This window comes from Aythya ferina, assembly GCF_964211825.1.
Source record: "Aythya ferina genome assembly, chromosome: 1".
NCBI classification, from domain to species: Eukaryota; Metazoa; Chordata; class Aves; order Anseriformes; family Anatidae; genus Aythya; species Aythya ferina.
In genome coordinates, this window is record NC_140296.1 from 125,467,064 (window position 1) to 125,486,237 (window position 19,174).

At 38.5% G+C, this 19,174-nt stretch overlaps 1 protein-coding gene and 1 long non-coding RNA gene across 5 annotated transcripts in view; one reads left to right on the top strand and one right to left on the bottom strand.

Moving 5' to 3' along the window:
* LOC311437899 (transient receptor potential cation channel subfamily V member 6-like) overlaps positions 1–10,990 on the top strand; it is a 33,136-nt gene extending 22,146 nt beyond the window's left edge. Inside the window, exons 8-16 of one of the 4 annotated variants that reach the window (XM_084521729.1) lie at positions 1,492–1,704; positions 2,003–2,089; positions 3,242–3,318; positions 3,632–3,797; positions 4,061–4,127; positions 4,733–5,001; positions 6,049–6,155; positions 7,680–7,938; positions 9,851–10,990. In XM_084521729.1, the coding sequence (XP_084377855.1) occupies positions 1,492–1,704; positions 2,003–2,089; positions 3,242–3,318; positions 3,632–3,797; positions 4,061–4,127; positions 4,733–5,001; positions 6,049–6,155; positions 7,680–7,938; positions 9,851–9,853 (1,248 nt within the window). In that variant the 3' untranslated portion in view covers positions 9,854–10,990. Of the gene's footprint in view, positions 1–1,491; positions 1,705–2,002; positions 2,090–3,241; positions 3,319–3,631; positions 3,798–4,060; positions 4,128–4,732; positions 5,002–6,048; positions 6,156–7,679; positions 7,939–8,782 lie in introns of those variants that run through there. The other 3 variants (XM_084521730.1, XM_084521728.1, XM_084521731.1) reach the window with 3 other exon arrangements.
* Positions 5,644–13,859, bottom strand: LOC311437925. Its single transcript, XR_014693834.1, has 2 exons — positions 13,510–13,859; positions 5,644–6,561 (listed from the first exon to the last, which is right to left on the bottom strand). It is a non-coding gene; the product is annotated as an uncharacterized lncRNA (long non-coding RNA).
* Positions 13,860–19,174: the final 5,315 nt, after the last annotated feature.

Consider the following 19,174-nt stretch of genomic DNA (forward strand, 5'->3'; position numbering starts at 1 on the left):
GGGCACTTCAGAAAATTTCTGGATTCTTCCTGTTAGTTTTGTAAATTGTATAGTAGGAGATTTTTCACTCCAGTGTTTATAACTCCACTCCTCTAACTTTTTGTAGAAGCTTTTATTTTTCTAAATTTTCTCAGCTGCACAGTATGTACGAAAATATATAGATCTTTGACAGAAGCACAACTGTAAACTATGTAATAGTGCCATTTTTCCTATTGTGTAAGATGCTCTCTGAAGCTTCTATTTACTCCTGGAAGTACACAGTCTTCTAAATATACCGGAGCTGCACCACTGATACTTTAAAAAGAAAGGCCAAAACTTTGAATATGATATAAACAGTCTAAAGGAAGTAAGCTGAAAGAGACTGTAGGGTTTGTGTGTTTGTGTGTGTGTTTTGTTGTGTGTTTTTTAACAGTAGTCCCACTGGGGATATACTTCAGTTTTTATCATCGTAGTTGAATGATGAAAACTTGAAAATCCAGGCCATTAATAGTCTGTATTCAGACAAAAATAAATGAACCTTCAAAATCTTTCTGAAGTCCCCTTAGTTGCCTAGGTAATGTCAGAGATTTTTAAAATGTCAGAGTTTTTAAAAGAGCATTAATGATCTATAGGACCTTTTGATGTTTCCTAGAGATACAGAATTTCCACAATTTCAAGTTGATAGATTTAGCTGTTGGAACATAAAATAAAATAAAATAAAAAATAAATCCAATTCAGAGAAAAACATCTAAGTGAATTGTACAAGATGCTTAGAAGCTTCTTTTCCATAGCTGGAAATAGAATTTAAAATATTCTATTTTCAATTCTGTGTTGTAATAATGTTGTATATTTTAAACAGAGGAGAGCCTGGTGTGAAGTGCATTGTGCTGTCTTGCTTAACACAAAATATTTTTCAAAAAGTATTCCAGTTACAGTGAAAGATAATGCATTGAAATATACATGTATATTCAAATACATCTTCACAGGTTTTGTAAACTTTCTGACACTGTAAAGTTAGCCCAACCGTTCTGTATTTGTATCTTATTCTCTATGGATATCCTTGTAAAAGGTAATGGGATCTTTCATAAAGGTCGCTATCAAATTCTATTTTAAATAATACCTTTTAATTTCTATAACACAGATTCATATATCCACATTCATGGACCTAGATCATAGGTCTGTCTCAAGTGTTTATGTGGAACCAGGTCTACAGATATGGAAAATGTATTCAAGTCTAACATACTTTTCTTGTTATTTCCATTGGTGCTCAAAATCTGTTCTCTGAAAGATATACTTTTTTACATTTCCAAAATTCTGCTGGTAAACTGAAGAAATACAAACTCACTTGAGCGTTCCCATTTTTTGGGAAATAAAAAAAAAAAAGTAAATGGCTTCCTAAATCTGAATAGCGTAGGTAAGAACAACTTGTTAACATACACCCTGGAAACTGTGAATGTTGCTCATAAACAAATACCCTCACAGTGAATAATTCCTTCTTTGTATCTTTCTCAGGCACGCCAGATCTTAGACCTAACACCTGTGAAGGAGCTGGTGAGCCTGAAGTGGAATATGTATGGACGGCCCTATTTCTGTTTCCTGGCTTTATTCTATGTCCTCTACATGGTCTGCTTCACTATGTGCTGTGTCTACCGGCCACTGAAAGCCCGAACAGGCAACAAAACAAGCAGTAGAGACAATACAATCTATGTCCAGAAAATGCTGCAGGTACTGTGTCAGTAGTAGTCAGGGCCCCACAGGCAGCATTGGGCAATTCCAATAATCACCTACTTAACTGGAAAGTCGAAGTATTCCCCAGTCCCCAGCTTTTGCAGCTGTTCTCCTTTTCTCTTGCCATCAGCTGACCTTCATCGATGAGGAACTCTGGGTATGGTCTGTTCTCTGTTGTTTGGCCTGGGATGGTTCCTGTGGTCTTGTAAGGCTTAGTCACATTTCTTACACTAACATTAGGCCTTCTTTTCCTGCCATCTATTTTAATTTCTTCTCACTCCTTTTTTCCTTTCAGGAATCATATATAACATATGAGGATGAGTTGAGGTTGGTGGGGGAGCTGATCACAGTGATTGGAGCTGTAGTAATTTTGATCCTTGAGGTAAGAGAAACAGTGAGCTCTGCAGTTTTGAACTTAATCTAGGCAGATTTTACCTACTGGACAAACAGGAGTTTGTCCTCAAAACTTGGTAAGGATTATTCAATAAGTCTAAATGCTTCAATATACATCTATGGCAGTTGACACTGTCAACAAAATCTATTAGGTGAAACAGATGGTGAGAGATTACTAGTAAAACTCCAGGTACAGAAGGAGTAATTAGATGGACTGGTTGCTATCAGATACTATCTGCAGGGTAATGCCAGAGATCCCATTAGCATCATCTGCAGTTCCAGATGAATCCCAGCTGTTACATGAGATTCTTAGAGACTTTTTGTACTTACGTATTTGGGGATGCTGGGTAAAGTGATTCCTGTGGTTACATAGGAAAGTCTATATTTAACTGGAGATCAGTGACTACTTGAGCCTATAAAAGGAGCCTTACTCAAACAGGGTTCTGCAGAGGCCATGTCTAGGTAATCTTACCATGATTTTCAGAATTGTGATTTTAAAATTAAAAAAGAGATGAAGTTTTTAAAATGAAGCATATGACAAACACATAATTTTATTAGAATATGAAACTGTTATATAGAGAAAGCTCAAATGATGATCTCAGGGAGAACTGAAATAAAATGGAGTTTACAAACCCCATTGAAAAAGGAAAAGAGAACGATTTCTCTCTGCTCATATATGTTCCAGAAGGACAGGTACTTATTTCCATGCTTGGACAGGACTCTATGGCTCCCCTACAAGTAACACAGTGAGTCTGAAAAATACCAAGCTCCTCTGAGTTTACAAGTTTTTTTTTTGTTGTTGTTGTTGTTTTTTTTTTGTCTTTTCTGAGGCTCAGCAGATCTGGTCTCTTCTCAGTAGTCCACAAGAACTTCGAGATCACAGCATGGTGATCTTCATAGCAAAGTCTCTCAATCTGCCCAAGCATTCTCAGGTTTTCCAAGAAAAGAGCAGTATCTGCCTTATTCAGAAGGGCATCTGATTAATTCATTCTGTTTTTAAAGTAAATTTTCAGTCAAACTGTGAAGCAGTAAACAAAGCAGATACCGCTGGCTCCAAGACCCTTTTAAAATTGATGGTTACCATTATGTTTAATAGTATAACAGAATCTAAGTCCTAAAGTCAATAGGATGTCATTCTTAGATCCCAGATATCCTTAGAGTTGGAGCAGCGAAATACTTTGGACAAACCATCCTAGGAGGGCCTTTCCACATAATTGTGTAAGTACACCACCTTTTAAGTTCAATAAACTTACTGTTTCTCATTCCCTCCTGCACCTCCTACCTCCACTCCTCCAGTCTTCTGCCAGATGAGCAACCTTCTCCATTCTCTTAAAGTATTGTTTCTCTTGATTTCTTTCTCTTACTGTGTATAAGAAGCCAGGTGAGTGTACAGGTAGATTTGAGCATGCTGACTGGTTTCTGCTTATGAACTTATAGCTGTATGTGCCTGTCTTGGAATTTTTGGCAAGAAAAGATAAGCAAGGGTAAAAATTATTTACCGAAATATTTTCACTCTCCTCTTCCTTTGCAGTATCACATATGCTTGTATGATTCTGGTAACCATGGTAATGCGTCTCACCAGCACTACTGGTGAGGTGGTGCCCATGTCCTTTGCCCTGGTACTAGGATGGTGCAATGTCATGTACTTCGCACGAGGCTTCCAGATGCTTGGACCCTTTACCATCATGATCCAAAAGGTATAAGAAACAAATATGGACTCATTGTGTACATCTTAGCACCTCTCTGCAGACAGGGAGATCTGAAAGAATATTTTTTCTCCCTCTGGACTTGCATTAATGCCAATTGTAAAGTCTGCATGAAGCATTTGGGAGTTTTGCTTCTCTGTAGTGGAGAAGCTTCCTTTAATACACTTATGGTCTTTGGAAATGGTTTACATGGGATTGCATGGTAACTTGGTGAAACAGCTGAGCCTTATGGCGGCTCTATCTTTGCTCTACAGATGATATTTGGAGATCTTATGCGCTTTTGTTGGCTCATGGCTGTGGTGATACTAGGCTTTGCATCAGGTGAGTCTACAAAAGGAAAACAGTGTTATGTTACCCTCACAAATTCTTTGATAAGAATTAAGTGCAGTGGATTTTGGATTATTCTCTGGTCACCCCCTTAGTTATCTGGCAAAGGTGGTGATGATGTATAGTTCCTGTTTCTTTGAGTACGGTCTCTTTCCCAACACTGATTTGTGTTTGGTTTTCAACTCTTGCTCTTTCCAGGATAGTATAAATTAGGACAACCCAGATAAATCCACATATATGTAAGTCAAAGTTTAAAAACACATTGCATTTGTGGTATTTATGTTTGGAAAATGGGATTAACATACATAGCTTTCTTCTATCCATGAAGAAGAAAAGATTGATATTTTTAAGGCATTTTGAGAGCAGATAAATAGAGTAATTCAGAGTAATTTTTAAATGGTGACCAGTGATTCTAGTCAGGGATTTGCCATTGTTATGCTGCATAGTGTGCACTTACATAGAAATATATGTAGCTCTTTCCCAGAACACCTAGTGTTGTCAGTTTTTGTTATAGGACCCTGTTGTTGCTCTTGGAATGTTATTCACATTTTAAAACTATATCCTTATTTTTTTTTTTTTTTCTCCTTGGTCTACTTTAGCTTTTTACATCATCTTCCAGACAGAGAACCCTGAAAACCTTGGGCAATTCTATAACTATCCCATGTCCTTGTTCACCACCTTTGAGCTGTTTCTCACTATAATTGATGGCCCTGCAAACTATGATGTGGACCTGCCTTTTATGTACAGTGTCGTATATTTTTCCTTTGCCATCATTGCCACCCTCCTTATGCTCAACTTGCTAATTGCCATGATGGGTGACACCCACTGGAGAGTGGCCCATGAGCGGGATGAACTCTGGAGAGCCCAGGTAATCTAGGTAGGGGGGTTTCTCTGAATAAAAATGGGGAAAATTTGTCCAGAAAAAATGTGCTAGACAGTGCAATTACTTACTTTACTGTCCCTGCAAAGAGAGAGGTAATTTAAAACCTTTCCCAGGTCTTCACTTTGTTTGCGGACTTCTCATGTCTCAATAAGCCATGTCCCTTTAATTCTATCTAACAGCTTCTGTACATCAGCCCCCAAATGTCTTCCATCCCTTTTATCAGTATGAACTTTCTGAGTGCAAAACCACTCGTCTGCAGATCTTCCCATGTGAAGCTACCTTCCAGTATATTTCTGTTATAGTAATATTTGTACCTTGTTTTACATAACAGAAAAAACCTCATCCAGCCTTTCTTGTCCATCTTGTGTCTCCCTATCTGTTTCTTCACTAAGCATGGAATCAATCTCTTCTTAAATTGAATTGATGTTGCCTCTTTCTTACAAATCACATTCCCATGTAACTGAGAGTTAAATAATATAGAGATTGACTGGGAGAGAAATACAATGAAGGCTAATGGTTACAGGTAGGTAGGTTATGTCTTTAGATCCATTAAGAGAAGTTGGTCTGACTTGCTGAAGAGGCTAAGGATAATGCTGCCTTTTGATGAATTAAACCAGATCAAGTATATAGCTGCTCAAGAGGAAAACCATTTCCTACTATTTTTATGAAAGAAAACACAAATCAAAGAGTTAACTGTAGTTGAGTGTTAAGGGTACTAGGTTCTGAAAATGGTTAAGGCTGATATAAACATTTTACTCTTATCTAGGTTGCAAATTAATTATCCTACATGTTGCCACAAAGTGTAAAAGCAAACAAGTTTAACAATGTTTGAAAAGCACCATTGTTTCCTCAAATCATGGCACAGTTAGATCTAAAATTGTGAATTGTCCTATAATAAAGAGTACTGGTTCTCTGTTTTTCCTTCATCTGCTCAGTACTCATAAAGCTGATAATTTAAAAAGAGAGAGTGATTTTTTTTTTCCTTTTTAAGTCATCTTAGTTATTGTTTTGTTTGTTTTGTTATTTTTAAAGGTTGTTGCTACTACTGTCATGCTGGAACGGAAATTGCCACGGTGTCTCTGGCCTCGCTCCGGGATCTGTGGCCGGGAATATGGGCTAGGGGACCGATGGTATCTCAGGTGAGTTTTCTTCTAGTGCACATAAGGATCCCAGAAGAAGCATTCAATGCATGGATACTAAAAAAGAGCCATTCCAAGTGCCTGGAGAGGAGTGTTTATAGTCCTTTTCTTCTAGAATACAGATCCCAGTCCATTTTATGTCTATTGGAGACAAGCAGTGTTCCCCTCAGAAAGTTCTGTTGTGCAATTCCTTGCATGAATTAGTGCTATCCAATAATCCCTGTAGACATACTTCAGAAACTGCATGTCATCAGGCCTGATTTTTTTTTCAAACTCTTTATAATGATTACAACAAAACAGTACTGTTATGCTTTGGTTATCTGTCCTTATTCATTGGATGCATGAAACAGCAGAGGCAGAAGCAATCAATTTGGTGTTCAGCAGAAATGAACTGCAATTCAGATGACTGAAAAATAGGACAAGAATAATTAAAGATAAGCTTTCTTTCTGGTGTGAACCTGGTAACTATAATATACTTAGCAAGGACTGCATCTGGTGACAAAGTCTCGGGTCCGGATTTCCATTTAAGCCCTGAAATAACAGGCAAACTGTCTATAATCTAAATAACAAAAGATTGTTCATCATTTCTGATTTTACTCAACATTTCTACCAGCTTGAGAAAAGAATAAACATTGGTCATGCATCCTTTCCCAGGGCTTCATCTTTTGCTGATAAAGCCAGAAGGGGGAGTGGTGGCTGTATGAAACAGGACTTCCTTCAGGTTTCAGCAGAGTAGTGAGCCTTGTGGATTTTCAGGTTTACTGGGCAGAACAGAGAAATCTGGTGTTAACAATAAAGGCTTTAATTGCAAGGTGCAGAATATCACTTTGCAAGAGCAATATACCAGCAGCAATTCTTCATGCGATGCAAAAAGAAAGGAGTGTTAGTATGATCTACATGTAGTTCTGTCAAATTACATGCATGGTCTTTGTATATGGTATATATATTACATGTAAGTATATTGTATTCACATGTCCCCATGTATATAGGGACAGTATGTCCAAGTTATAAGTAAAGCAGAGAAGGGTTGGTGGAAGTGGAACAGATAAATCAAAGTTCAGTAAAGGATAAATGACATCCTGAGCTTAACAAGTATCAAAGAAGGAAAGACAATGACAAAGGAAATAGATTAATATATTTGTATAAAAAAAGGATCTGGAGATGGAGTCAAGTGGTCAGTTGCTTACAGCTGTCAAAATGCAAAAGGCAAATCATGACTAGGTAACAAAGTAAAGGACAGAAAATAAAAATGGATAAGAGTACTGAATTCAGTGTCACGAATGAAAGCCTAGAAAGGAGATTATTGTGCTGGTAATAACTGAGACGGTGAGGGTAATTTTATGAAAGCACATGTTAAAGAGAGAAGAAAACTAAAAGAGCTATGCCTATTAATCATTTTCCTGTTTCTGTGTAGATGTTTTTGGGGTGGCTGGGTCTGTAAGCATATATCTGGAAGAGGCCTGCCTCATCATTTTGTTGGCACAATTGTACTTAACTCTGTTTATGTTTTTTATCCTCTCACAGAGTAGAAGACAGGGTTGATCCCAACAAACACAAGATGATGCGGTACACAGAAGCGTTTAAGGCTCATGATAGGGATAACTGTGACAAAGGTCCAGAAAAAATAGAAATCGACAGTAACGTCTTGTACAAGAAGGAACTGCCTGCTCTGTCATTGTCACGGAGCACATCAAGGATGAATTCTCACAGTGGCTGGGAAATCCTGAGGCGCAACACCTTCCACTCAATTCATGGAGAGGTCAATCATGCCATGGAGGAAGAGGTATATGATGTCTAAACCTCTCTTTTTTTTTGTTCCTTTTTTTAAAATTGTTTTTATTTTTCCATTCCACAACATAAATCTCATTTGCCACAGCAGTTGTCTCCTCCAGCTGTTCATACACACTCAAGCATGCTACAAATTCAACAGCCATGAAGAACTCTGCTTGTGCATTGTGAATAGTTCATGGTGACTATGCTATGAATACAAATGCAGTCTTTTCTCTTCTACCTTTTAGGTGTCCCTGTTGTTGCACTAATATTTGCACCAAGGTGGTGGGCTTGTTGATCTAGGGCCTGTGGTTGTTTGCAATTCTTTGTAATAACCTAGAGAAATGAGCAATAGAAGCCAGCACTGGGATTTCAACTATTTACAAAGAGACAAACAGTAAGACCTCTCCCAGAGTATAACATTTAGTATAATCTCTCCCTCCAGTCTTACAATATCCCTCACAATATCCCAGAGCTCTCATTGCAAATACACCTGACTGAAGGTGTATTTGTATACTGTTTTATGATTTAGTACAGAAATGGAAAACAAAACAACAAAAAAACATCTGTAACTAATCTCAAGAATGAAGGTAGTTTCTGACACTGTGATGATTAGAAGGCCTGTAACTATTCAATCGGCATTCAGGCCTGCACAGATTTTGCCTTCTGAAGAATGGCAAACTCTTCAGAGAGCTGCATTCTAGCTGCATTTTCAACATTGCTATCGTAGTAGGACTCCTGGTTTATGATTTTCATTTTTTATTTTATTTTATTTTATTTTATTTTTTTCAACATAGGAATGCACTTTAAGCTGTGTTTTTTTTTTTTTTTTTTTTTTTTTTTTTTTTTTTTTTAAGAAAGAAGTGATTTCTGTTCTTGGAAGGATCCTGAAAGATCTGAAGTGGGATTTTGTTTCCTATTGAGCAGATATAATGAGATGATCTCTGAAGGTCCCTACCAACTGAACTATTCTATTCTATCCTGTTCTAGACCTGGTTAGGTGCCTTTCAGCAGTGTGTTATCAAGCCCCAAAGTGAGCTGAAGCTTGCTTTTCCTTTCCTTGGAAGAGTAGGGTTCTGGACCATAGTGCTTTGACTTACTACTGAGCCACTGAATTCAGTCGTAGTAGTGAATTACAATATATCAGTGAATGAAATGAAGAAGAAATTTTGGATAGACAGATAAGAGCTATTGTGAAAGGAGTTCAGAAACTGGTGTTCTCACACACACATGAGAAGCCTCAAACTATCTAATACATATCTAGGTCATCCATACAAGCATGATGATGTTTCAGTCTGTCAGTATGTCATCTGCCTAGGGCCACTTTAAGAAAAATAGAGAAATGCTCGGAGAAGTGGACTATCATTCCTGGGGTTTTAGCTTTTTTAGGAGTGTAGAGTTTCATTCCAATAGCAGAAGTGAGTGAAAAGCAGCAGATGGTCTTAACATTTCCTTTCTGACTGTACCAATGACAGAATGTTTGTTTTTTAAGAAACCCTGGATTGTAATCTAGCACTAGGCTTTGAGTCAAACCACCTTGTGATAAGCAAAGCAGACAACAAAAAAGCTGAATCCAGTGGATTTCTGATTGTTCTGCAATATCACTGCAAACACCTCCCACATCTCCTCTATTGCAGGTGTTGTAATAAGTGTCATGATCTTTGCAATTATGTGTATTTATTTAAATGTTGTCTTTCTATTTCTTGAATGTGTAGTTATATGAGACTGTCTCTCTGTACTTCAGCTGCATACCTTCTGAGCTGATACATTTTGTTGAATTGAAAGTTTTTTTTTTACTTAAGTGTTGTCAGCCCTTCCCTAAATATTTGGGGTTTGCACTGATGGTCTATGGATATGGAAACAATGTGGAGCATTAAGCAAAAATATGAATTGTTGCTCTAATTTTAGATAAATTTTCTTTCCAGTGAATGGGAAATAACAGGAAGGAAAGAACTGATGGCTTCCCCTCTACTCTCACAGTCTTTTCACTAGCTTGAAAAACTACAGAAATACATTTAAGATGGAGCATTTCTGCACAAGGACTCCTCTTTGTCATTATTTAACAATATAATAATAATAATAATAAACTAGTTTGACATATACACTGTGTAAACCCTGGTTCTGAGAATGCATTTGTGTTCTTCATCACTTTAAACAGTAATGAAAATTTTGACCATAGAACTCATAACAATATATTGACTTTGCAGGAGGCAAAACAGAACTCAGTTAACAGTGCTAGGCTTTTATAGACTTCTGTATTTGCCTTCCATAAGGAGAAAAAAAATCCCATATTTTTAAGGTAGTGCCTTTTTAAAAATTGCAGTCTGTAAGCATTAGATTTCAACATTTTTGCATAGAAACCATGCACAAAACAGCATTAAATCCGTGTAATTTATTTACCATATTTGGACTTGCTTTATGTCAATAAGTGTAGAGAAAATATGGTAATTCTTGTTGTGTTTTAGAGATCAATTTAGACCAATTCTATTCAAGCTCAGAGCTGAACAACAGCTATTGGAAAAAAATTCAGGTGGTAAAGGTCAGCAGAAATAATGAAGATAAATATATTAAATTTAATTTATAAATGTAGAATATCTACCCTTTTCTATTAGGGCATATACACACTTGCTGGGCCTATATGAATGTCAGGAGGCACCAGAAAAACATTGCATTGCTGGCTCAATGCAATCTATCTCAGACAGGGAAACAACAATGACTGTAGTAACACAAAAGGTAAAGCACTTTTGCTTTAATATTCTGCATGAATGCTCCTTCAGGATTTGATCCAGTGTTTTTCATTTTGTGATGTAGATATAAACTAAAACTCCAAAGCAGTATTGCTCCTTCTTGCTGTTGAAAGGTATCTCCCTTCTCCCTCTTAACAACATTGCAATGATTTCAAAACAAACATTCCTACCCTCCTTGAAACTGTTAACCTCAATCTATCTTCCAAACTACTGAAGTAACTTCTGAGTTTATGATAATGTATCAAGAATGAATGTTCTGATCCAGCTGCATGTATTAAAATGACAAGTATTTTGCTGAAAATAAAAAATTTAAATACATGGACTGTCTTGTCTACTACTTTGTGTCTAAAATAAATATCATGGGATATATATATATATATATTTAATAGCAGTCACAGACATCAACTGACATAATATTTGGATCATCATGTTTGGGTCCAAGTTAAATTTTTGGATTAAATCCCTTTTTCCACAGCAATCTGCTTTGGAAATTCCATTATACAAAATCTGTGCAAAAGTTTTCACTGCAGCGAAAACTGCAGTACAAGCTCTCTTTGAAGAAGCCATGTCTTTACATTGGTGTAATGATGTATATCAGAGGGTGGTGAGGCAATAGTCCTCAAACGTATAGTGAGGGGGAGGCATAGTCCTTGCTATAGCTGCTTACAGTAAAAAATTGTTAACAAATTGAAACATATTAGATATGAGTAGAATTGTTAACAAATTGAAACCGTAGTTTAATCAGGTTTGTATTTGCACTTTTTTTTTTTCTCATTTGCAATACCTAGCTTTACTTGCAGTAATATGTACTATGTTTCAGATTTTAATAATAAATACAATAACAAAACCATCCTTATCCATGTCTTAATAAACAAGAAAATAAGAAATAAACAAGTTAAAACAAGAAAACAAGAAATAAACAAGTTAAAACTACATGTTACATTTTTTTTGGAAACTTTTCCAAATGAGAATAAACTAATTTAGCAAATACCTGGTTCATATAAGATTGTGATAATACTTACAGCCATTTACTATTGATTTTAAGAATTAGGTTATTTTTATTTCTGTAATGCTAGCATTTTAATCAAAGTCTCCGTTGTGCACAAAGAACTCTTTGGCAAGAGTTTTGAGCCTGCCTTGAGAAAGCTTGCAATGAAATTTGAGAGAAGAAACCTGTGATGATGTAAGCAAGAATTTCTGAGATGAGCGTTATGATCAGCCTCTGGTCTTGCTACTCTTTTGTAATGGGTTGAAAATTGCAAACTGTGTAAGTTCTGCTGCTATTTTTCCCCTGCTGCAATAGAAGCATCTGTCTGCATACATGAAAAACTTGTTCTTAAGACTCATTAACAAAATACAATCTCAGTTAATTCTTTGCAAAGAAGAGGGACTTTAACCAACTAACATATCTCAGAAAGATGTGGAACTGGGAAATGAAATATTACCGTGTTTCTCAAGCTCAACCTATCTATAATATCAGAATGAATGATTTAAAAAAGAAAAACAAAAACACTCTGAGATCTCTAAGCTGATCTATGAGTTTTCATATAATATACTAATAAATTAAAGCTACCAGGTGGACAATATTTGCAACATGTCCTAATTAACTATATTACTGATAAAATAAAGCTGGAGTGACAGCCACCTGGCAAAATCATTCTGTGCATTAATTGTAGCCCCACTTCTATCTGGGAGAAGGAAGGAAAGTTGAAGAAAGTGTAGTAGTTCCTAGACTTTCCAAGGGGGCAGCTGGGAAAATAAAGCATCAACCAGATGAAAAAAGCTACACATTCATTGTCAGAAACATTGATTTCTGTAGCATCTTGAAAAAGAAATTATCAAACTGCCCAGTTACTTAAATGCAGAATATCGAAAGCTTTGCTTGAGATGAATGAAGAATCTGCTGTAGATGTGGATTAAGGCTTTCTATAAACACATCCAGTTATAAATGTATTAGTTACTCTCTCCTCACTGTTTCTGGCTATGTTCATTTAGAAAAATATAAATTTTTATATCATAGGCAAATATGAGATACAATTCTGCATCAAAAACAATTTCATGGCAAAGGCTATGGATTAGAATAAACAATTGTGCCTTTCAGGAAATAATAGTAAATTACAGAGAGTTCTTTCCTAGTGTAATTCTCATTTCTGTTGTAAATTCTTCTCTGGCTTTTCCTACTATGTGTCCGATACATAATAGAAAATTCAACAACTTGCCATGAAAACCACTGAAAACCAGTTAGAGAGTAAACTGTTTTTTTAAATTGGTAAATTATCTCATTTCTGACCTTCAGAAATGATCATGACTACGAATGACAAGCCTATTATAAGATAAAGAGTGGCAGGTTTGCTTTGTTTTTCCCTACTGCTGTGGAAAATAATCAGTTGTGTCTTCTCACAAATCTAGTCTTTTTAGAATTATGCACAGTGAGGACTACAACAGATGTAGTTTAGTTTGTCTCTTTTTTTTTTTTTTTTTTTTTTTTTGAGTTAGATTCCCTTGCTTATTATTTTAAGCCTATATGTACTATTTTGTATAGCTTTTGTGTAGGGATCGGTGCATAAGTGAAGGTAACCCATAGACAAATACAGTTCTAGACTTCTGAGAACTGTATGTTATTTCAGGAGAAGCCTGTGACTATAGATTAAATTGATGAGTGTAAAGGTATGTGGAAGAAGAATACCTGCTCCTTTAAGGGTAGCTGGTTAAGGGCCTCTTCCAAGGCAGCAAGGGATAGTAAGAGAGGCAGGAAATTATGAGAACCAAGACTGGTCTATCACGCTAATTTACAAGAGCAGGTGAGAATATAGGAATGTTCATACCAACAGGGTTACCTGACTGAGGATTTCCAAGGTGGGAGACAGTCACAAGAAACAAGCCTTCCAGTCACAGTAGTTGATGGTCTAACAAGCTACAGGTGCCACTTCCAGGAAGGATGGAACTTGCAAATGTTGAGATTGCTCACAAAGGTGCCCTGGATTTGAAGGGTGCTGAAGTTATAGAACTCTGAAAAGCCCTTAGAGGGAAAAGGGGGGAAGGACACGGTGGTGATTCCAGAGGTAAGAGGTAGCAGGAGGAACAAAGAGGGGGTACAGGTAGAAAAGGGTACAAGAGAGATGGTGTGTGTAAAAAAAGACTGATCAGTATCCTTCTCTGCCTGAGCCCTGTGCCTTATCACCAGTCTGTCCTACCTTCTTATGTCTCTCATTAAATTGTTTTCCTAACTATCTCTCTGCGTATTTGTACTCTTTCCCATGTGTACATGAGCTGAAAGGATTAAGTGCCAGCTACTGGTAAGACCTGGATGTGAATGACTGAACCTCAGTGCCAGCTACTGGGGCCAGGTCAGGGAACAAACACCCTGCTGGCCTGTGGTGCCAGCTACTGGAGTGAGTGTGGGGGGTCTCAGCACCAGTCGCTGTGGAACCTGTGTGTATGTGAGTGGAATTGTTGCCAGCTACTGGAGTCAGACTAAGTGTGTAGGCACCCATGGACTGTGGTGCTAGCTACTGGAGCAAATGAAGGTCATAACATCAGTCATTAGAAGGACCCTGGTTGTCTGGATCTGAAAGGGGTCCTACAGACTTTGAGTCTGGAGTGCCAGCTACTGTGGGGATTGGTGTGACTGAAGTGAATGCCAGCTACAGGAGTCAGACTAGCAGAGTAAGTGCCACTGGCATATGGTGTCACTGAAGCGAGTAGCAGGGTCTCAATGCCAGCTACTGGAATGATCCTATTTCAGCCACTGGGATGGGAGCAGCGTGTGTTCCCAGACCAGCTCCTGAGGGGAAATGTCATAAGTAAGGTGAGTGAGGGGCTCTACATTGGTGGCTGGACTAAGGCATGGGTCACAGACTGGATGCCTAGTGATAATTCCTGGCAGGGAGATGAGTGTCTGTATCTTCCACAGCCCTGGTGTATATGGTTTGTATGTATATATATATATATGTATATATATATATATATATGTGTGCTAGCAAATTTCAAGCTGGACTAGCTGGTGAGTAGCAAAGGCCTGGGGTCTGGGCCAGAGTATCAGCAGGGCCAGAGGTGCTCCTTGCTTGTATGCCCAGGGGGACTTGCAAAAGTGGTGTGCATGAGTGCTAAGTGTATGCTTGTTTGCAGCATACTTTATCTCACTTAACATTGAGATCAAGAGGCAGATATAAGATTACGAGAAGACCCAAGGGTATGTATATGAGAAATAGCTCAGAAAAAATTAGACTCTTTTTTGATTGTTTTTTGTTTTGTTTTGTTTTCTTTTTAGTTTCAGAATAATTCTTTTCTATGAAAGCTCTTTTTCTAACAGTCTACGCACATTGGTTTTATTATCAAGTTCTATATGATGAAAAAAGCAGCTTGTAAGTCATACAATAAAACTAGCAAACATCAGGATAATATATTTTCCTGTCAGGAAGTGCCCTCAGTGCTAATAAATTGTCAAAAGGTAATTTTGGATAAAAATGGAGAGTTTTAAAAGACAAGCATGCAGATTATTCAATACTTAAAAAATTATCTGGAAGTATATAGGGAAGGAACTGCTGGAGTATTAAAGAAAAAGACTAAAATATTGAAATAATAAAAAAAAAAACTTCACTCACAATGAATAAAATGAAGATATAAAGAGGTTAAAATATTAAGACATTCACATGTAGAACTATTTTTTTTCTGAATAGATCAGCAAAAGGGCTATCAGAACTACTAATCACTGACAACACTGATGTGTGTTGTGAATTAAAGCTAATTAGCTATTATCAATATTGTCTGACCAGACAATAGGAAAGCTAGTCTCACATAAGTAGATACATACAAGCTAATAATAACAATAACTTCAGAATTTAACTAATTCCATGTATGTGGGTCTTTAAATCTTCATAAAAAAATGTAATTTTTTAATTTTTTTTTTTTTTTAAGAAAAGATCTTCTCTTTAGTTATGTAGAAAATCACTTTTCATTATTTATATCTATCCAAGTTTAAATCGGTCACTTGTTTTGTATTGCAAGGAGGTAGTTCTGACACAATATCATTTGGTTTGTACAGATTTTTCTGTTAATAGGAGAAGCACCATTGTGACTGCATTTGTATTTTTCTTAGGGAGTGCTCCTCAAGCTCTTCTAGCACCCACTTCACTGACTACAGGCATTGGAAAGTCCTTGAAATGCTCTTCAAAACACTCTGAAAAGTACATCTAATGATGTTTGCTTTACCTAAGCAGTTTTCAAGACCACAGATCAGATATTCATGTAGAAAAAATGTTGAACAAAGCCATAATTGCAACTCATGTTTGGAATGGCAAAGTGTTTGTAAAAATGTCTGTAAAAAACTTTTATAAATATCTAGTCTTTGCCCTTCACAGAGAAAGGGAAGAAAACATCCAAGCTTGCTGTGAAAAGGTGGTGGCTAAAGATCTTAGCACATCCTAATAACCTGGACTGACCACATGCCTTCTTTGAGTTTGGATTCCACCAGACCATGCATCTGGTGAAACTTATGCTGTAAGTGCATATGGGTTTGCCATATGCAAGCTGGTGAGCCACTCCTTCCATCAGCCCCTCCCTAGTGAGATTAATGTTTGTTAAAGGTCACCTGCTTTTGAATTGTGATTGACATCCAGGTGTGTGTGCAGCCTGCCCAGAGCCAGTGTTGGTTGTTAGCACAACGCCATGAAGGTGACCTTTTGCACTTTGACATTTATGATCCATTCCTGATCCTATCATATGTGGACTATCATGTGGTCTTGCCAATGGGAGTTGGTGAGGCACATCCCAAATCTTGGGACATAGGAGGAATAAGCTTGCCAGTGTCCTCAGATATCTCAGCTACACCCCCATTGTATTACATTAGAGCAAGTAAGTCTCTACCACTTCCACAGTCAAAGGAACTGTCCCCAGAAGACAAAGCGAGGTAATATTACCAAGATATAGTCTTAATAAATAACCCATATCTGAAACAATTAGGTTGTGTTTCTTATCTGATGTAACAAGACGTGTTGAAGCAGCATGCAGCTTGTTTATCTCTGCAGAAGTTGCATAGATTGAGCTCTGGTCAAATTATGAGCAGCTGTGATCTCTTTTCATTGAAAAAACAGTGGAGACTTAGAATTGTAGTTCAAACCTCTTCTTGCATCTTCATAATATCTACTCAAAATTATTCTTGTAATTTTATTATCTTCCAGTTCAAGTGCAAGACAAATAATTATATTCTACTTTTTACCTTTGAAATTTTTGATTTTGTCACATTTAGTTCAAGTTCTGGCATTTGCTATGTAAGTCATCATTGTCTACAGCTAGAACTTTACAGTATGATTCTTCAAAAATCTAGTCAGAACTCACAGTTTATAAGCAATTTAAACAAATGTTTGGAAAACTTTCAGCCTATGATGCAAATTTCCCATGGATTTAGTGTGAAAATTGCTTCAGGAATTGGGTAGCTGTGATACCTTTTTTCCTTTTCTGACTATAGCAGTATTATCAAAGTCCTTCTCTAATAAGAGAGTAAAAAGCCTTTAAGGAGGTTCAAACCTCCATTTCTTATAAAAGCAAAGTGACCCTATGCACCCAGTACCCCTTGCTCCTGAGCCCTGGCAATAAGGTTACTATAACCAATGATAAGACAAATTCTCATAATATGTAACTAGGATGTTACTGTATATCCATGCCCCCTTCTCTCTCCCTGCTTCTGGTCCCAGGGTGTGGGGACACCTGTTGTCAGGGTGATGAGGGTATTGACATTATCAAGACCCAAGTGCTGGGTTGCCAGGATATGGACAGCTGTCCTGGAACAGGGAAGCATAACAGCACAGGGAGTATGGTCTATAAAGTCAAACAGATACAAGTCCCGAGTGTGACTTACACCAGAACTGCTGCTGAATGGCAAAACCTGTGATCCCATGGTGCCCAGGAATGCCTTTGTTAAGTGAGGCAAAAAAGAATGACAAGAGCGAGTGCAGCTGCCTCCTCCAGCCGCTCCAGCCAGAACTGCTCCTGTATGGTTGCTGGGGCCCAGCCTAGTGAAAGGAAACCAGGGTCTCTACCCAGGCTGTGGGACGTGGCTGCTGCTTTCACAGAATCACAGAATTTCTAGGTTGGAAGAGACCTCAAGATCATCAAATCCAACCTCTGACCTAACACTAACAGGCCCCACTAAACCATATCCCTAGATACATCTAGGGATCGTTTAGATCTACATCTAAACGTCTTTTAAAGACTTCCAGGGATGGCAACTCCACCACTTCCCTGGCCAGCCTGTTCCAATGTCTAACAACCTTTTCGGTAAAGAAGTTCTTCCTAAGATCCAACCTAAAGCTCCCCTGGCTCAACTTAAGCCCATTCCGCCTCGTCCTGTCACCAGGCACGTGGGAGAACAGACCAACCCCCACCTCACTACAGCCTCCTTTAAGGTACCTGTAGAGAGCGATAAGGTCGCCCCTGAGCCTCCTCTTCTCCAGGCCGAATAAGCCCAGCTCCCTCAGCCGCTCCTTGTAGGACTTGTTCTCCAGGCCCCTCGCCAGCTTGGTTGCCCTTCTCTGGACCCGCTCAAGCACCTCGATGTCCTTCTTGTAGCGAGGGGTCCAAAACTGAACACAGTACTTGAGGTGTGGCCTCACCAGAGCTGAGTACAGGGGGACGATCACCTCCCTAGCCCTGCTGGTCACGCTGTTTCTTATGCAAGCCAGGATGCTGTTGGCCTTCTTGGCCACCTGAGCACACTGCTGGCTCATATTCAGCCGACTATCCACCATCACTCCCAGGTCCTTCTCTGCCTGGCAGCTCTCCAACCACTCATCTCCCAGCCTGTAGCTCTGCTTGGGGTTATTGAACCCCAGGTGAAGGACCCGGCACTTGGCCTTGTTGAACTTCATGCAGTTGACCTCAGCCCATCGGTCCAGCCTATCCAGATCCTCCTGCAGATCCTGCCTACCCTCGAGCAGACCAACACACTCACCTAACTTGGTGTCATCTGCAAACTTGCTGAGGGTGCACTCAATGCCCTCGTCCAGATCATCGATGAAGATATTAAAGAGGACTGGCCCCAGCACCAAGCCCTGGGGAATGCCACTAGTGACTGGCCTCCAACTGGACTTGACTCCGTTTACCACGACTCTTTGGGCCCGGCTATCCAGCCAGTTTCTAACCCAACGAAGCATGCGCCAGTCCAAGTCAAGAGCAGCCAGTTTCTTGAGGAGAATGCTGTGGGCGACAGTGTCAAAAGCCTTGCTGAAGTCAAGGTAGACCACATCCACAGCCTTTTCCTCATCCACCCAGCACGTCACTTTGTCATAGAAGGAGATCAGGTTCGTCAAGCAGGACCTGCCTTTCCTATTTGAAGGTTCAGCTGGTAGCAAAGCTGAGCACATATCATAGAATCATAGAATGGCTTGCATTAGAAGGGACCTTAAAGATCATCTAACTCCATCCCCCCTGCCATAGAGAGGGATGAATCCTGGAGACACACAGAGAGAGACAGGACACTGACCTGATTGGCCACAAAAGTTGCCC